Below are 16,541 nucleotides of genomic sequence, written 5' to 3'. Positions count from 1 at the left end.
TCAATAAGCTGCAAAGTACACTTTTACCCCCTTCCTGACCAGGGCAATTTTCAGCTTTCAGCGCTATCACACTTTGAATGACAATTGCGCAGTCATGCAACACTGTACCCAAATTAAATTTTTACCATATTTTTGAGACAGATAAAGCTTTATTTTGGTGGTATTTATTCACCGCTGGGATTTTTATTTTTTTTGCTATGTAAATTAAAAAGTCCAAAAATTTTGAACAAAAGTGTTTTTTTTATAACATTTTGCAAATAAATTATATTTCATCATAAATCTTTGCCAAAATTTATTACGCTATCTTTTTAGTAAAAAAAACAAAAAAACAAATTAGTTTATAACCAAAAATTATAATTTTTAAACATTTTTTTTTACATTTTTATTTTATTTTTTTATATTATTATTTTTTATTAATTTATTTTTTTTACATACTGTCACCCTAGCAGTACAGTGTCATCATGGTGACACTGTACTACTTGTGGGGGGTGATGAAGATTTTTTTATTTTTTTTTACACTGATTGCTTTTACATCCTATATGGGTGTAAAAGCAATAATTTCTCTTTCTCATTGAGAAGTACTGAGTGAGCTGTGATTGATCACAGCTTGTCACATGGTACAAGGCTGTTGTGAATAGCCTTGTACCATGTGACCTCTGTGATCATTCACAGATTTCACATGTAGTAAGCAATGATGTCACAAGTGACATCTTGCTTACTACTTTGCATGTGATCACTGATTGGCCAATCAGTGATCACATGATCGGGACCTCGTACAGAGGTCCCGTCCGACGATCGGTGTTTCACTGTGTCCGGAGGACACAGCGGGCATCGGATCGCGGTTCTGCGCGCTCCCAGGGAGCGCGCACAAGCAGGGTGCGGGGAGGCCGTTCATAAACGGCCACCCGACCCTGCAGTGCCACCGTCCGGGGCAGGGCGGTGGCAGTCCAGGGTCGGGTTGCCGTCCATAAATGGCACCCGCCTTTTCTAGCTGTGCGCGCTCCCTGGGAGCGCGCACCACCGCGATCCGGTGCCCGCTGTGTCCTCCGGACACAGTGAAACACCGATCGTCGGACGGGACCTCTGTACGAGGTCCCGATCATGTGATCACTGATTGGCCAATCAGTGATCACATGCAAAGTAGTAAGCAAGATGTCACTTGTGACATCATTGCTTACTATGTGTGAAATCTGTGAATGATCACAGAGGTCACATGGTACAAGGCTATTCACAACAGCCTTGTACCATGTGACAAGCTGTGACCACTCACAGCTCACTCAGTAATTCTCAATGACTGCAGGAATGCAGACAGAGAGAAAGAGAAATGATTGCTTTTACATCCTATATGGGTGTAAAAGCAATCAGTGTAAAAAAAAACAAAAAAACTTCATCACCCTCCACAAGTAGTACAGTGTCACCATGGTGACAGTGTACTGCTAGGGTGACAGTATGTAAAAAAAAAAAATAAAATAAAAAATAATAACATAAGAAAAATAAAATAAAATGCAAAAAAAAATGTTTAAAAATTATAATTTTTGGTTATAAACTAATTTGGATTTTTTTTTTTGCTAAAAAAATAACGGAATAAATTTTGGCTAAGATTTATGATGAAATATTATTTATTTGCAAAATTTTATTTAAAAAAACACTTTTTTTCAAAATTTTTGAACTTTTTCATTTACATAGTAAAAAAAATAAAAATCCCAGCGGTGAATAAATACCACCAAAATAAAGCTTTATCTGTCTCAAAAAAAATGGTAAAAAATTCATATGGGTACAGTATTGCATGACCGCGCAATTGTCATTCAAAGTGTGATAGTGCTGAAAGCTAAAAATTGCCCTGGACAGGAAGGGGTAAAAGTGTCCGGACAGGAAGTGGTTAAGAGAACGGCTTTTTAGAGACTACACTGGGATCATGAGCTCAAACATCACTTTTCATTGGGCGCAACCTATGTATTAATCATTAGCACTTCCTGGTTCATGGGTGATAAAAACTAATTTTTTCTTTGTTATGTAAATCCAAGCAAGAATAAATATATTGCAGTTTACCAGTCCATAGATGTGGTTACTACAATCACTTTCTTATTTTTATGTTTTTAAAACAAATATATTTATATATATATACTGTATATATATATATTTAGTTTTTTTCTTCTTTGGGGGGGGGGGGGGGGTTGCCTAGACTTACACAAAAAAAAACTGTCCTTAAGGGAGAAACAATGAAAACTGCTGCACGATTAAAAAATGTACAGGAACTTTCCAACTCTAATTTCCAACTCACATATTGCTAGCAACCTTACCTTTGTGACATGACACATGTATTTTCATCTGTCCTTAATAGATAATAGATAGATAATAGATAATTGAAGGATATATATATATATATACAGTTGTATTATAGGCACAGTAAAAATTGGGTAATGTACACCAATTACGGTGCATCAGTTTGAATAACAGCAAAAATATTACACAAAAAAAGAAACTGACTTTACGTTTTCATAATGATGAACAGCATTTGCCAGCTTTCTTAAAAGGGTTAAAAACTAAGTGTTCAAATAAAACCTATCATCTTTTTCAACATGAATATTTGGGTTCTATTTTATACTTCACAGTACATAGTGCTTGGAAATAATTTGTAGTTTGAATAGCAGCTTCCTAGATAAAATAAATAAATTAAATTCTATTCTGTATACTTATACTCACAGAGCAAGAGCAAAGAAAGAAGAACCAATAAAGACATGTTTGTAACACTTTTATTGCATTGCCATAAGTAATTGTAAATACAAGACCATATTTCAGAAATAATTGTGACATACAAAAAAATTTAAATCATAGTTTGGCACTTTCACTCATGGTTTAGCAAGCAGCATTAAAATAGCACTGCATAAGATAAATATATGGATATGAATTCAGCCATCTGCATTTAAACTAGTGAGATGTTTCACATTAGGAGACAGGTTTTCATACAATAATACCTGGATGAGTTACAGTCCATAGAAACTACATATGGATGAAGAGAATTTAACAGGTTTGATAGCAACGAGTATTCAGTAGATGGTTGGATATAGATAGGGTGGGTCAATGGAGGAAAAATTGAGATGGTGGTAGAGGCATGGGTTTGATTTACTAAAGGCAAACAGGTTGTTCATTTTGCAAGGTTGCAATTTGTAAGGGAATTTTCCCCAAAGTTTAGTGAATGTAGTAACATTGTACTTTGCAAATAATACCCAATCACTTCCAAGGAAAAAAAACGTATTTGCTTGCTCACTATTGGATGATGGAAGTCAGCAGAGCTTTACCTAATTCACTAATTTCGCTCTGAGGAAAATTCCCTTGAAAAATATAATTTCCCTTGCAAAGTGAACAGCATATTTGTATTTGTCAAAACAACTCTATTGAGTTAAGACACTGGTGTATTGGAAGGAAACTAGGTTTATATCTTGCCTCTAATGCTGATCACACACTTTCTACCTCTCCAAGAGCTCCATCCATGTTAACTGAATGTCAGATGGCAAATAAGAGCCTTAGCCTACCAATAAGGGCTCGGCTAGGAAGGAATTGGAAACAAAATAGTAATAATTCTTCCTTTCTTTTGTGGCCAGAGTTAGCTTTGCCCTCTGTAATCTAGGAAGAGGTAGAGGTGATGTGGAGATTGAAAAAATGAAGCATGGTTTGAGCATTTTCCTATTCACCTGAATATGTGGTGCAGATTTGTTTGACCTGACAACAAGAAACAATTACATGTAATTATTTGATTTACCAATCTATCAACTCCTATTCACATTTTAATCTACTCTTCTCCTAATAATTTAAAGATGGTTTGGTTTACTTAAGCCTTAAGTAGGTCTATTTAAGTAAGTTCCAAGATTTAGCTAGACTGGAAAAACCTGGGGTATTCTTTATTATGATGTCTGATATGATGAATGAAACAAACTTTGGATGGATGAAACAAGTCTGCAGAGTGTTAATATATAGAACATATACCAAGTGATGGTGAGGAAGAACCTTATTTACAACTACTATAATCAATGTAAGTTTCTAACAAATAATCTCCTATTAATAGAAAAATGAATAGTAATTGTACCAAAAAAGTTGCATTGGATGTGTACTGGTTGGCTGCATAATCCCCTGACATCTTATATTGGGATCCCAACTTGAATGTTGAGCTAACTACCACCACCCCACACACACACACAGCTCACGTCTGCTGCAATCTGTTTCTACTGTTGATAAAATGTCCAGCAGAAAATATGAAACACTAAAATACAATAATACATGTGGCCCTGGCCCCATCAGTATTGGAATTTGGTTTCCGCTATCATGGCACTAGAACCCCATTGAGATTTTCAAAACTTAATAGGTATTTTCTTCCTAAAGATATCCAACTAAATATCAGTTATGAGTATATTGATCCATTGAACATTTTCATTATGTAAAATAAATATTACATATTACCCTTTAGTATATGCAGATTTTTTAGGTTTATTAGACCTGGTAGTGGAACGATGTATAGCAGCAACTAATGGCATGCTAGTGACTATATAACCACAGATATAAATAGTTTCTTTCATGCTACATAACCAAATTGAACTCTTTTCTTTACTCCTGTCTACAGAGATGACTTTTTTCAAGGCCAACTCATGAAAGTTTCAAATGTCTTTTAAAGTTATATTATTAAGTTACAAGTTGTTATAAAGCATCATACATTTACAAATTCTTTTATAAGAAATCATACACCAGAAAAAAAACTTATAAAACACAAGAAAGCCATGCTAAAAAATATTAAAAACCATGACACAAAAACAAAACACGTATTTGAATGGTTTATATAAATATGAAATATTGATCCTGCTGTTATATAATACACACATTCTCTAATAGTCCAGAAGCAGTGAAGTGCAGATAGGAAAAATAACAGGTTTTCTGTAATCCAATGGGCACACAATTACAGGTCTTGCCAATTACCAGCACATGTTGTACTTGTGAGTCATCTTGGTGTGAGAAAATGAAAAACAACATCATGTCATATGCACACACACTGTGTAATTATCAGCCTTCTTGTGTTCCCAATGGAGTAAGAAGATTGCTGCAAAAGACAGAGAGCATTATAGGGCCAATATCAGCTGGCCTTGTCTAGATGTCCACAGAGAACACCAGTAATTATAACAGTACATTTCCAAAGAATTCAGATACCAAGTGCTAAAATAGACATTGCAAATCATTGCTTAAATCTTAAATCCAATAAAAAAAAAAGAAATGAAAATTAATAACTGCTGTACAAGATGTTTGCACATTTACCACTACAATTGGCTTTGAGCCAGCAACCTAATTTATCAGAGATCCTTAATATGTGTGTATTTGAGTTCATCTAGTTTATAGATTTTTCCCAATGGTGTAATTAATTTAACATCCTTAAATAAACTTGTAGGAGGTAGGTTTCTGAACCAGCACACGAAGCAAAATCAAGCTTCTGATAGAAAGAATTCAGTCTATTGCAAGAACTTGTGTTAAGCTTTTAGCCTGTAGTTAAGTGGGCAGCTTAAATTTACACAGTTGGAATACTGTTTCTAAAACAGCCAATGATAGATTTTTTTGGAAATGCTCCATAAAGATTTATACAAGCTTTTGGTAATACTGAATACAAGTAAAAGCATTTTGCTTTTCTTTAAATAAAATAATGTGCACTGTGATATTTTATTTATTCCTGTACTCCCAAAACTAAGATTAAAACAAAGCAGCATGCATTTTACTATATCAGCACTCAGTAGCCTCAAAAATAATGGTTCGTAGATATTAAAAACTAACGTGAGCCATGACCTGGCCTACAATGGATACATGGTAAATGCTGGCCTTAGACCTATTTTATTTTTACAGCACATACTACACTTGATTGCTACTGATTCAGTGTTCTATCATATTTCTTGTTTAAAATATGCATAATACAAAGCACAATATTTAAAAAGAAAACAAATTAAAATAAAAATTGCACATAATGCAGTATCTGTAAGGTTCAGCATAGTGTATGTTTTTATTTGTCAACTCTCATTCATCTCTTATTTCCAGCACCAAGTAGCTTTCCTCTTTAAACTGAAACCCTATAGTATTATTGAGTCAAATTAAAAAAAAAATCTTTACTTAAACATATATAGGTTATTTTAAAAAGAACTATGACTTTCATTAGATGCTTATATTATTCTGTATACAGAACATTTTTGATACTGATGTTACATGGGTAGATGCTGGCAAAAAAAAGTCAAACTACCCCGCATTTTTAGAAAATGGGGCTGCTCTGAGCTGCATTGTGCATCACAGAAAGGTTTAAGAGATTCCAACAGCATTTCCATAATGCTAACCTATGTGTAGTGAACATTTTCAAATTAGGGAGGAGGCTAAAAAAAAACAGCAAAGCATGAAAATGAGAGAAAAATGATTAAATATAAAAACTAATTATAGATAAACATGCACAGCAAATATGTTGCAAGCAGAAAACGTGATAAGGGGCTTTACACATTACTGAGTCAGTTACTTAAACTTTTATTTGCTTTTCCAAATCTGCAATTTTATTTACAGTTAAAAATTGGAAAAATATAACATTATACTTTTAAAGTATTATAAAATGAACTCTCCTTTTAAAAATGATATCGTTTAATCACTTGTGATTTAAATGATACTGGTGTAAAAATGGATAAAATCAGTGCATCACTTTTGTTAACACTGAATCAAATGAAAATAGAGAAAGTGAAAACACACTGATATACATGGAAAATAAGACTTCAATAAACTTAAAAAGGGCACAGTATGTAACATTTCTACTGCACAATAGTCTTTCAAAGCAAATACAGGAAAACTTGATTACAAAGGTTTTAGTATTCAAAAACTCAAAATATATACAATATAAAGTTCTGTGTCGTGTATGTACACTCCCTGCATTTATGCAACGTGCATAAAAGAGCACCTTTTTGGTAATCCTGATTGCATACATAAAATACAAAAAAAGTAAATTAAGACTTTATAAAAAAAAGAACAAAAAAATTATCATCTGACACGTGCATAGTGTCCATCTACAATTACTGAAAACTGAGATTGAAAGCAGCATAAAAATTAGGAACAAATGTCTGGATACACTGGGTTTAATGCAAGAAAGAATCTGGTAGAAGACTAGTGTGAGTAATCAATAAAAATTAGTTGTATCTCTAAGAACCCAATTGCTTGCAATAAACAACACAGATAATTATAAGATTACAGGTAAGCAAAATAGGTTACCTATATCTGAATATACAGAAATGTATTGCCCTTATAGCATCTACTGTCTGCAATCATTGTAGTTTTAGATAGAGTATGGAGGGATTAGCAGCCCTTTCAGGGTTTTTTTTTGTTTGTGTACCCACTAGGAAGATTTATCTCATTTGTCCTGGTGACCATATTATTGGGATAGAAATTGATAGGAAAGTCAACCTATTACAGTTGTCACCAGAGCAGGGAGTAAATCAGAAATCTTTGAATGGGTACACCTGTTTCAGTGAAAGTTGTTTAAGAGGAGATAGCCCCTCACTTTGGAGAAACCCTTCTGAAAACGAACAGTAAGAAAACCTTTTTTTTTTAACCATTTCATAATCTACCCAAGAATAAAACAAACATTTTGACTTTAGATATAATTTAAGACTGCTGTGATACAAATAACATCTATCATTAGAACTAATGTAATGTAGTGCATGGACAGCCCATTTGCTACTATACACAATCTAATGCTCTAAAGTTAGGTTACTGTAAAATAAAAAAACATTAAAAAAAATATACAGTGTGTATATATATATATATATATATATATATATATACACTGCTAAAAAAAATAAAGAAACACTTTGAAAACACATCAGATCTCAAGGGGGAAAATACCATGCTGGATATCTATACTGATATGGACTGTGTAATGTGTTAGGAACGTAAGGATGCCCCATCATTTGATGGAAATTAAAATTATCAACCTACAGAGCACTGATTTCAAAGACATCCCGAAAATCAAAGTGAAAAAATGATGCACCAGGCTAGCCCATTTTGCTGAAATTTCATTGCAGCGACTCAAAATGGTACTCAGTAGTTTGTATGGCCCCCATGTGCTTGTATGCAGGACTGACAATGTCAGAGCATGTTCCTAATGAGATGAAAGATGGTGTCCTGGGGTATTTCCTCCAAGATCTGGACCAGGGCATCATTGAGCTCCTGGACAGTCTGAGGTACCACAAGGTGGCGTTGGATGGGCCGAAACATGATATCCCAGAGGTGTTCTATTGGATTTAGGTCAGGCGAGTGTGGGGGGCCATTCAGTGGTATCAATTCCTTCATCCTCCAGGTACTGCCTGCATACTCTCGCCACATTAAACCGGGTATTGTCATGCACCAGGAGGAACCCAAGACTCACTGCAGCAGTGTAGGGTCTGACAATGGGTCCAGGGAATTCATCCCAATACCTAAGGGCAATCAGGGTGAAATTGTTTATCCTGTAGAGGTCTGTGCATCCCTCCATGGATATCACTGACGCATCACCAAAATGGTCATGCTGAAAGATGTTATAGGCAGCATAACATTATCCACGGTTTCTCCAGACCCTTTCATGTCTGTCACACGTGCTCATAGTGAACCTGCTCTCATCTGTGAAAAGCACAGGGCGCCAATGGTGGACCTGCCAATTCTGGTGTTCAAAGGTAAATGCCAATTGGGCTCTATGGTGCCAGGCAGGGAGCACAGGGCCCACTAGAGGACGTTCAGCCCTCAGACCACCCTCATGAAGTTTGTTTCTGTTTGGTCAGACACATTCACATCAGTGGTCTTCTGGAGGTCATTTTGTAGGGTTCTGGCAGTGCTCATTCTGTTCCTCCATGCACAAAGGAGCATATACCGGTCCTGCTGATGGGTTAAAGATGGTCCAGCTCTCCTAGAGTAACTGCCTGCCTCCTGGAATCCCCTTCAAGATCTTGAGACTGTGCTGGGAGACAGAAAACCTTCTGGCAATGGCACATGTTGATGTGCCATCCTGGAGTAGTTGGACTGCCTGTGCAACCTCTGTAGGGACCTGATATCGCCTCATGCTACTAGTAGTGACTCTGACCCTAGCCAAATACACAGTCAGAAAAGATGACTAGGGAAAAAAATTTCAGTGACCTCCACCTGTAAAAAAATTCCTGTTTTGTGGGTCATCTCATTGTTGCCCATCTAGTGCACCTGTTTTTAATTCATTACCACCAAAGCAGCTGAAACTGATTAACAACCCCCTCTGCTACTTAACTGATCAGATCAATATCCCAGGAATTTAATTGACTTGATGCTGTACTCTGATTAAAAAGCTTTCCTTTATTTTTTTTGAGCAGTGTGTATATCATTGCATAGAAATAATGCTGATAATAACCATATGTTTCTATATACGGTATTTTTTTATCATCATTATCGATAAATAATGTACACTATACTTAATGAACTGTTAAATGGTAAGGTGAGAAAACGTACCAACATACCATTTTTTTTTTTGCTTAATGGCATAGAGTGTTGAGGTATTCATTACTATAAGAAATTGTGAACACCACAACTATTGCAATTGTCTCTGTGGTCTTCATACAGTAAAATTAATTAGCAACAAGATATCAAATATATAACAGCAACTGTGGTTATCCAGTTTCGTATGTTGAATTTGTTTGACATCCTATTAGCTGTCAGAAAATTTTCAGGAGTCCAACAGTATTTCATAGTTATCATTGCTGGAAATCCATAGTGTCCCTAGCAGACTGCCTGAGGCTTGGGTAGCACCTACATTGTGCTTTCATTGCACTCTTTTTAATCTATATGCTCCCTCCTCTCTACAGTCTAGAAAACACTGCAATGAAGTTAAAAGTCACTAAAAAGAAAAGTGTATGAACACAAATGTCCTCACATTGCAGTACAATTTTTACCAGCAAAAAGGACTTACATTATGTTTTAATTTTACTGGATATAGTTACACAGTAGAATCATTGCAGTGATATTTTTGAGAGGTGATCTATACAATATAGTAAACCCTATGCAGAGACAGATATACAAAAATAAAAAACATTAAGACTGTAGTAGTTTAAAAGATTATGTGCAATATGTCACGTCTCAAAAATACATTTAACTATCAAGAGTATTTTTGTTGTATTTTTTTTTGTGTAATCATTTATAGTAAAATATCTACATGTTTAAATAAGAGAAATTTAAATGGTTACAAAAAGCTGTTTAGTGAAGCTGCCTGTAATATAAATGTACAAAGTCTGCATGAGAATACTTACATATGTATTATATTTATGCAACCAAAAGTCAGCAACACTAATTAGTGCAAAATTAAAGCTAGTCATATGTAAAGAGTCAAGAAAAAAGATATTCAGGTAGAATTTTATAATTATTAATTTAATTTCTTTTTGCTGACTTCTGTGATGCGTATTGCCAGTGTCAAACTAGCTACAAAAAAACATTGACTATTTCTGAGGTACAAAAAATTTTGTTAAAATCATCACAGCTGTATGTATTCTGATAACTGTATGTGGTTAATAACTTTAAAAATAATGTTCAGTTTATACATTCTTTTTTCATTTCACATTATGTAATTTACATTTTTGTGATGACAAATGTTGGGACAACTATATCATCACTACAGGAGCTTGTTGAAGTTGTTGCAGTAAAAAAGATTTAAAGCATGCAAATAAAATGATGAAAGTTGACTGTAATCACCTCTGTAAGTGTTATCATTTGTCCCAATAACTGCAATTTTGCTGGACAGTCTGTCGTAATGTAAATGTAAATAGAAATGTAAATAAGCATGTGTAAGATAAAAAAAATAATTAATATATGGAATCAATCATAATGAAACTTTTAGGTTTGGTTGGCTAATTTTTTTTTTATCTGAGGAAGCTTTTTTTTAGAACAAACAGTAATTTATGGCTCTATTCACACCTGTGTTGAGGTGTGTTGTTCATATTAGGTGTGTTTAACATTCCTTACCCTTAATTCTTGTATTATGTGTGTTATGCTGGAAACCACACAAAATCTCCAGTAAGCAAGGCTTTTTTCAGAGCACCAAAACCTCAATGCAACTAAAATGCATAGGTGTGAATAAAACCTGACAGCTAAACATGGACAGAGGCTATATGCAGAGATTTTTGCAACTGCAAATATGCTGCCTGCTTGTCACTACAAACATTGTAAGAAAAAACAAGGATCGAGTAAGCATTTAAGGTAATGGGGGTCCTTTTTTTTTGCTAACAATAGGCTATGTAACTCAAATTACACAACTCAAATAAGTCAAGAGCAGTAATATAAAAACTACACAGAGATGTAAATCATAGGCAGGAAAATCATACTTGACAATATTCCTGTATAGAAAGCCTGAAAAACAATTGATATTGTTGGTAGATAGAGCCCATAAACTTCTGACAAGCATGAAAACTGCTACTTTGAGCAATATGGCTGTGCTTTCATAGAAGCTGTAGCAATGGTGCCTTTGGTATTTTTTCTTCAAGCTTTATGCCTCACACATACTGAAAATTACAGTATTTCATAAAGTTTGTTGAAGATAATACATAAAACCTGAATAAAGCACATTTCACATTTCACTGAACATGGTACTTAATTACACATTAAAAATTCAGAGGAAATGTGTTTGTTAATTCCATAGCTGATGAAAAGTTGGCCACATCCCATATCTTGACTGGCAAGGCTGGATAGATAGCTCAAGACCTGTAGCCTAATATTGACCAAATTATATTACCATCCTCCTTGGAAGCAGCTGTATCACAGGGTTTATGGTTTCTTGAAAAAAATGCCCTAATTGCATTGTGTAGCCCTGTTTATGCCAACAATGCACTGACAGCATTGAATTGTCACTTTAGCATCTTCAGTGTCCTGCACCACAGGTGCCTGGTATCAAACTATGCCTGAGAAAAAAAGGCTATTTTCCATTTAGTCTGGCTCTCCCATGTGCGGTGGGGTAATAACAATCCACAGGGTTACATCTTCCACTTATACCAGGGGTTCCAGGAGGACCATGGATGCCTGGGGGGCCAGGTTCACCTAAATGAAAGAAACCCAGTAAACATGATGTCTATAATCTATAGTTAATATGTTAAAAAGAACTCAAAATATCATAAGAAATTACCACACAGTATGTCAATACCTATCAATGTTTAATTTGTGCTTTTGAATGCATTGTTATAAAGAGAACATGCAGCTTCACATTCACAGAGGTCCTGGAGAATAAAAGAAAGTTTGTACCAAGTATTATCCAACTTATATATGCTGTACTGGAACATTAGCCAATGCACATAATGTAGCTGCAGACAAGAGTGTCCCTACTTCCAACCATACAGTTTTCAAATTACAGTCTATAATAACTGGGAACAGATTTAGAGATTTAGCAGAAGAGCATTTATATTTGACAATTAAAAAAATCCAAATGCACTTCATATGGAATAATATCAAGTAAGACAGTAAGTTTACTGGCTCTTATATAAAGAGTCTTTTAATGAGAGTCTCTGGGTATCCTGTGTCAAACTGTAATCGCAAAACTTTTATTGCCTGAAACCACCAATCAGAAGCAAGACTAAAAATTAAGTTGAAATCTGAAAGTCTGAATCCAATGCTTGGCTGTGGGGGGAGAAAGATAGCTCTTACCACTGAATTTTAAATACAAGATGCCTGAGGTTCCTTAAAATTTTCCCTACAAAGAGGTTTATTAATCCCTCACACCGAGAGCAATTCCTATCTGTATTCATTACAAATTTGTTACAAAGTTCCATTTTTCTACAGGATCAGCAAATGTTGCAAATTCTACAGGATCAAGATTTAAGACATGCCCTCCCTTTTTCCAGGCTAACATATGGGGGTGGATTATATGCAGCCAGTCTACCTCCATGGGAGACAGTAGGTGACAAGCACTTCCTTGAACAGGTAAAATGTCTCTTTAGCATCAGACAAAAAATATATTTAAAACCAAAACATTTGTTTTTAGATTTGGATATGGTGAGAGAAAACAGAAACTTTGGCACAAAATCACCCCCAGCATTTTTAAAGCAGAACTAAAGGCCAAACTTTTTTCTATTTTGGTTAGCATATAGGAAGGGTTATAACACCTGTCAATTTTTTTGTGCCATTTATGTTCCATTGGGGAAATTTCACTTCTTGTCCCATAACCAGTACAGGAAAAGAGAGGCAATTCCTCCAAAGTGAGGGAATCTGAGTGCCACCAGGGTAACTTGTGGCCTTATTGGAAAATCGCCCCTCTATACCTATTCTGGTGTTCAATTTTAGATTCCCTATTACTTTCACTTTCAATGATAATGGTAAACAGGACAAATAGAAATGGTGAATCTCCCCAGAGAACTGACAGATGTTCTAATCCCTCTCCCTTCTGCCCTAAACCATAAAAAGCTTTACCTTTACTATACTTTAAAATAAATAAATTGGTATTATGTAAAACTTCTGGAGCTGTATTAGCCCAGCATATGAGCTTTAGCCTGTAGCCCAATCTGATGTATGATCGACATGTAAAGGGATTCTACGTTGATCCCAACCAACAAGGATCCTTCATCAACAGCAAATTCATCCAAATCCAAAACACATCAACAGGGTCTAATACAAATGAAGGTAAGTGATGCATGAATGTTTTTTAAGTTCTACCCACAAATTTCCCCACCCATTCAGCAGAGCTACAATTTGTTGACACAATTGTTTGCCAGGCAAGGCAACTGGTTTCTTATGAACATTGGGGAGGAGACAGAATAGCAGCTCAATATATCCATGGACCCACATATACTGTAGTCCTGTTCACCCTTGGTGATCAGAATCTGTTGCCACACCAGACTTAATAATCCATTATTCTTAGCAACAAAGGGATGAAAAGGGGTCCCTGCTGTTTAGCAAATAATACTGTTATTCACTGAGCTGTCTCAAGGTTTCAGCCTCCTAATATTCAGTCATCATAAAAACCAATTTGCCCACCTTGTTTGCTAGGCTTTGATTTTAACTCCTGTGATGGGTTTACAATATTTCAGTGCATTTCTCTCTCCTGTCATATTATGATCAAGGCTAGTTAGTTTGTTTAATAACTCTTACAATCATTTTCATGAATAATTGAATGCTCTTATTGTAACTTTGGGGGGGGGGGGGGCTAATGAGAGATTTACTTCTTATCCTTGCCCTTGCTGCTTCTTTTTAATCTCTGGGTGGCATGGGTAGAAGGCTTCTCACTTTTTGGCCTTTTAAAGTCTTAACACTCCTACTCTTTGTCTGAAAGAAAAGTCACCCCTCTCCCTGGGACAGATGAGGTAAACTAGTCAGTGTCTGGCAACTTAGTAGAATCTCCTCAGTTGTCTACTTTGTTTTGTGGACCTACTGTGTCGTTGATTTTCAAACAGGTCAAAGATCTCTAGGTTTTCCCAGTTGGAGAGGTCTCACTAGTTTTTCACTTGCTTGATATGTTTAAATTTTTTCCGTATCCATTCAACCTCCTTTTTTAACCTTTGATCAATATGAGTTTTGTTGAAGTTTCACAATACTAGTTGATGTCACTTTTGGGCTCTCTTAATTGCACAATCTCCTCCTCAACTATTGGTTGCATCACACATAGTCCTGATTCATTCAACAAGCATCTGGGTAGAGCATGGTGAATTGCTATTAATGTTTATTATGTGAATGGCTGCCCCAGACACACAACCAGTTATGAGGGTGTGTGTATTTAACAGCTTAGATATAACCTTTATAGAGAAGTGTCATAGTAATAGAAAAAAATCTGTGTTTAAACATGTCCCCGTAAGGTAGGTGTGTCTCCAGGGTCTCCGTGTTGGTTTATAAGGATATATGTGACTGTGTATGGTTACACCTCAAAAAAGTGTGTAATGCCATGGATGAAAAACATTGGTGAAAGAACCAGCCACCTGCCTTCTCTACCTCTGCCCTGCCAGTGTCTGGTCTTCATGATGTTGTAGTACCAGATTTCTCTCCAGTCCTCTTGGCTGTTGCATGGTATATGACCCACTTTACCAGATTGCATGGATGTGAGTAGTGGTGAAGAAGTTGTGTCTTGCACTTTGAACTATCATCTCCCACCACACTGCTATTGTGAGTTACTGCTGAAGCTGTACACTCAACCATTAGCTGATTATGTTCAACTTAAATACACCTCTTTAGCACCTTAAATTTGCTTTTATGGTACTAGTAGCCCTGTTGGTGTGATTTATATGTGCAGAAGAGACTGGCATGTGGTTGCCTGTGTTAGATAATAAGTTTATGTGAAATATCCATTAAACACTAAATAATACTGTAATTATGAATATATTTCAGTTAGAGCTGTATCAGTCTGGGTGTGCAATATGTCTTCCCATAAATTCCTGTTCTATAGATACCATAGTTGCCAAAGGGAATATTCTATTAATTACACCTTCTTTACTGTATAAAATAAGTCTTTGCTGAGAATCCTCTTTCAGACAGTTCACTGCCAGAGTTAGTTTATCTAACAATGGGACAGACCTGTTGGCTTCCCAAATATGCACTTCAAAGGATATCTCATTTAGATATGCAATGAAGGTGGCCAGCCATTCATGAATACTTAGTTTCCCAGGAAAAGGTCATGAACTGTCATGCTTAAATTCCAAAAAGGGTGTGCCAAGATTTTCCTTAAAGAAGTTTGGTGTATGCTAAATACAGGGGATTTGAAGTTAGCCAATTATGAAAGGGAATAGACTGGCCAACCAATCAGAGATACTCTATGAAAATTAATGGAAGAGAGGCCTATAACTATGGACATGAGAGAGAGAGAGAGAGAGAGAGAGAGAGAGAGAGAGAGAGAGAGAGAGAGAGAGAGAGAGAGAGAGAGGCTCTCTTTGGAACACCAGAGGAAGGGACTGGAACGTATATGTCCAGTTCCATGGTAATTATGGAATATATCCCTTGCACTTATGTCTAAATGTTTGTCTTATGCCTTTTCTGTCTCACTGTTTGTAGTTTGTAATATGTTTGAGCTTTCTTAATAATGTTTCTTTTATGTAACTAGATAGATTGTTTGTGTTAGTTTAGACCTCCATCCTATTCACCAATAAATTTTGGTTGTTGTGTTAAACCTTTCACTTCTGGGTAAGAACTCTTCATTTACTAAATCATATCAGCAAAAGATTATATTTCATAATCTATAGATTTGGTCAACACCTGAAAGTGTTGTAATTTGTTTTGTTTTTTTATGTTACATGTTCCACCTGTTTTAGGGTGGAACATGTAACATGTTCCCAATCCTGCAGCCTCTGCCCACTGCCCCCCCCATGACAGGAGTTTTATTCATTTTGGTTAGTATTGCACACTTTGTGCATTTTGAACCATGAGGAAGTGACCCACACATATATATCTAGCTTCCATACCATATTGATATAATCCTCTCATTTTAAAGCACCTGGCAGAACACTTCAACCTAAAATGCCTTTGAGAAAGTGTGTGTCAGATTTTTCTGCTGCTTAAATAAAGAGAACCTTCACACACATACAGCACTAGAAAAA

General features: G+C 35.6%; 1 protein-coding gene across 1 annotated transcript in view; it reads right to left on the bottom strand.

Moving 5' to 3' along the window:
• Positions 1-2,739: 2,739 nt before the first annotated feature.
• Positions 2,740-16,541, bottom strand: part of LOC149457567 (uncharacterized) — a gene marked incomplete at its 5' end in the record, with an annotated part of 278,900 nt that continues 265,098 nt past the window's right edge. The window contains one exon of the mRNA XM_089683530.1: positions 2,740-12,072. Within this exon, the coding sequence (XP_089539656.1) occupies positions 11,951-12,072 (122 nt within the window). The remainder of the gene's footprint in view (positions 12,073-16,541) is intronic.

The sequence above is a fragment of the Staurois parvus genome, unplaced genomic scaffold (genome assembly GCF_062004578.1).
Source record: "Staurois parvus isolate SC_StPar_1 unplaced genomic scaffold, SC_StPar_1.0 ptg000313l, whole genome shotgun sequence".
Classification (NCBI taxonomy): domain Eukaryota; kingdom Metazoa; phylum Chordata; class Amphibia; order Anura; family Ranidae; genus Staurois; species Staurois parvus.
The sequence above is the reverse complement of the archived record's forward strand: the minus strand, read 5'-3'. Positions and strand labels throughout refer to the sequence as shown.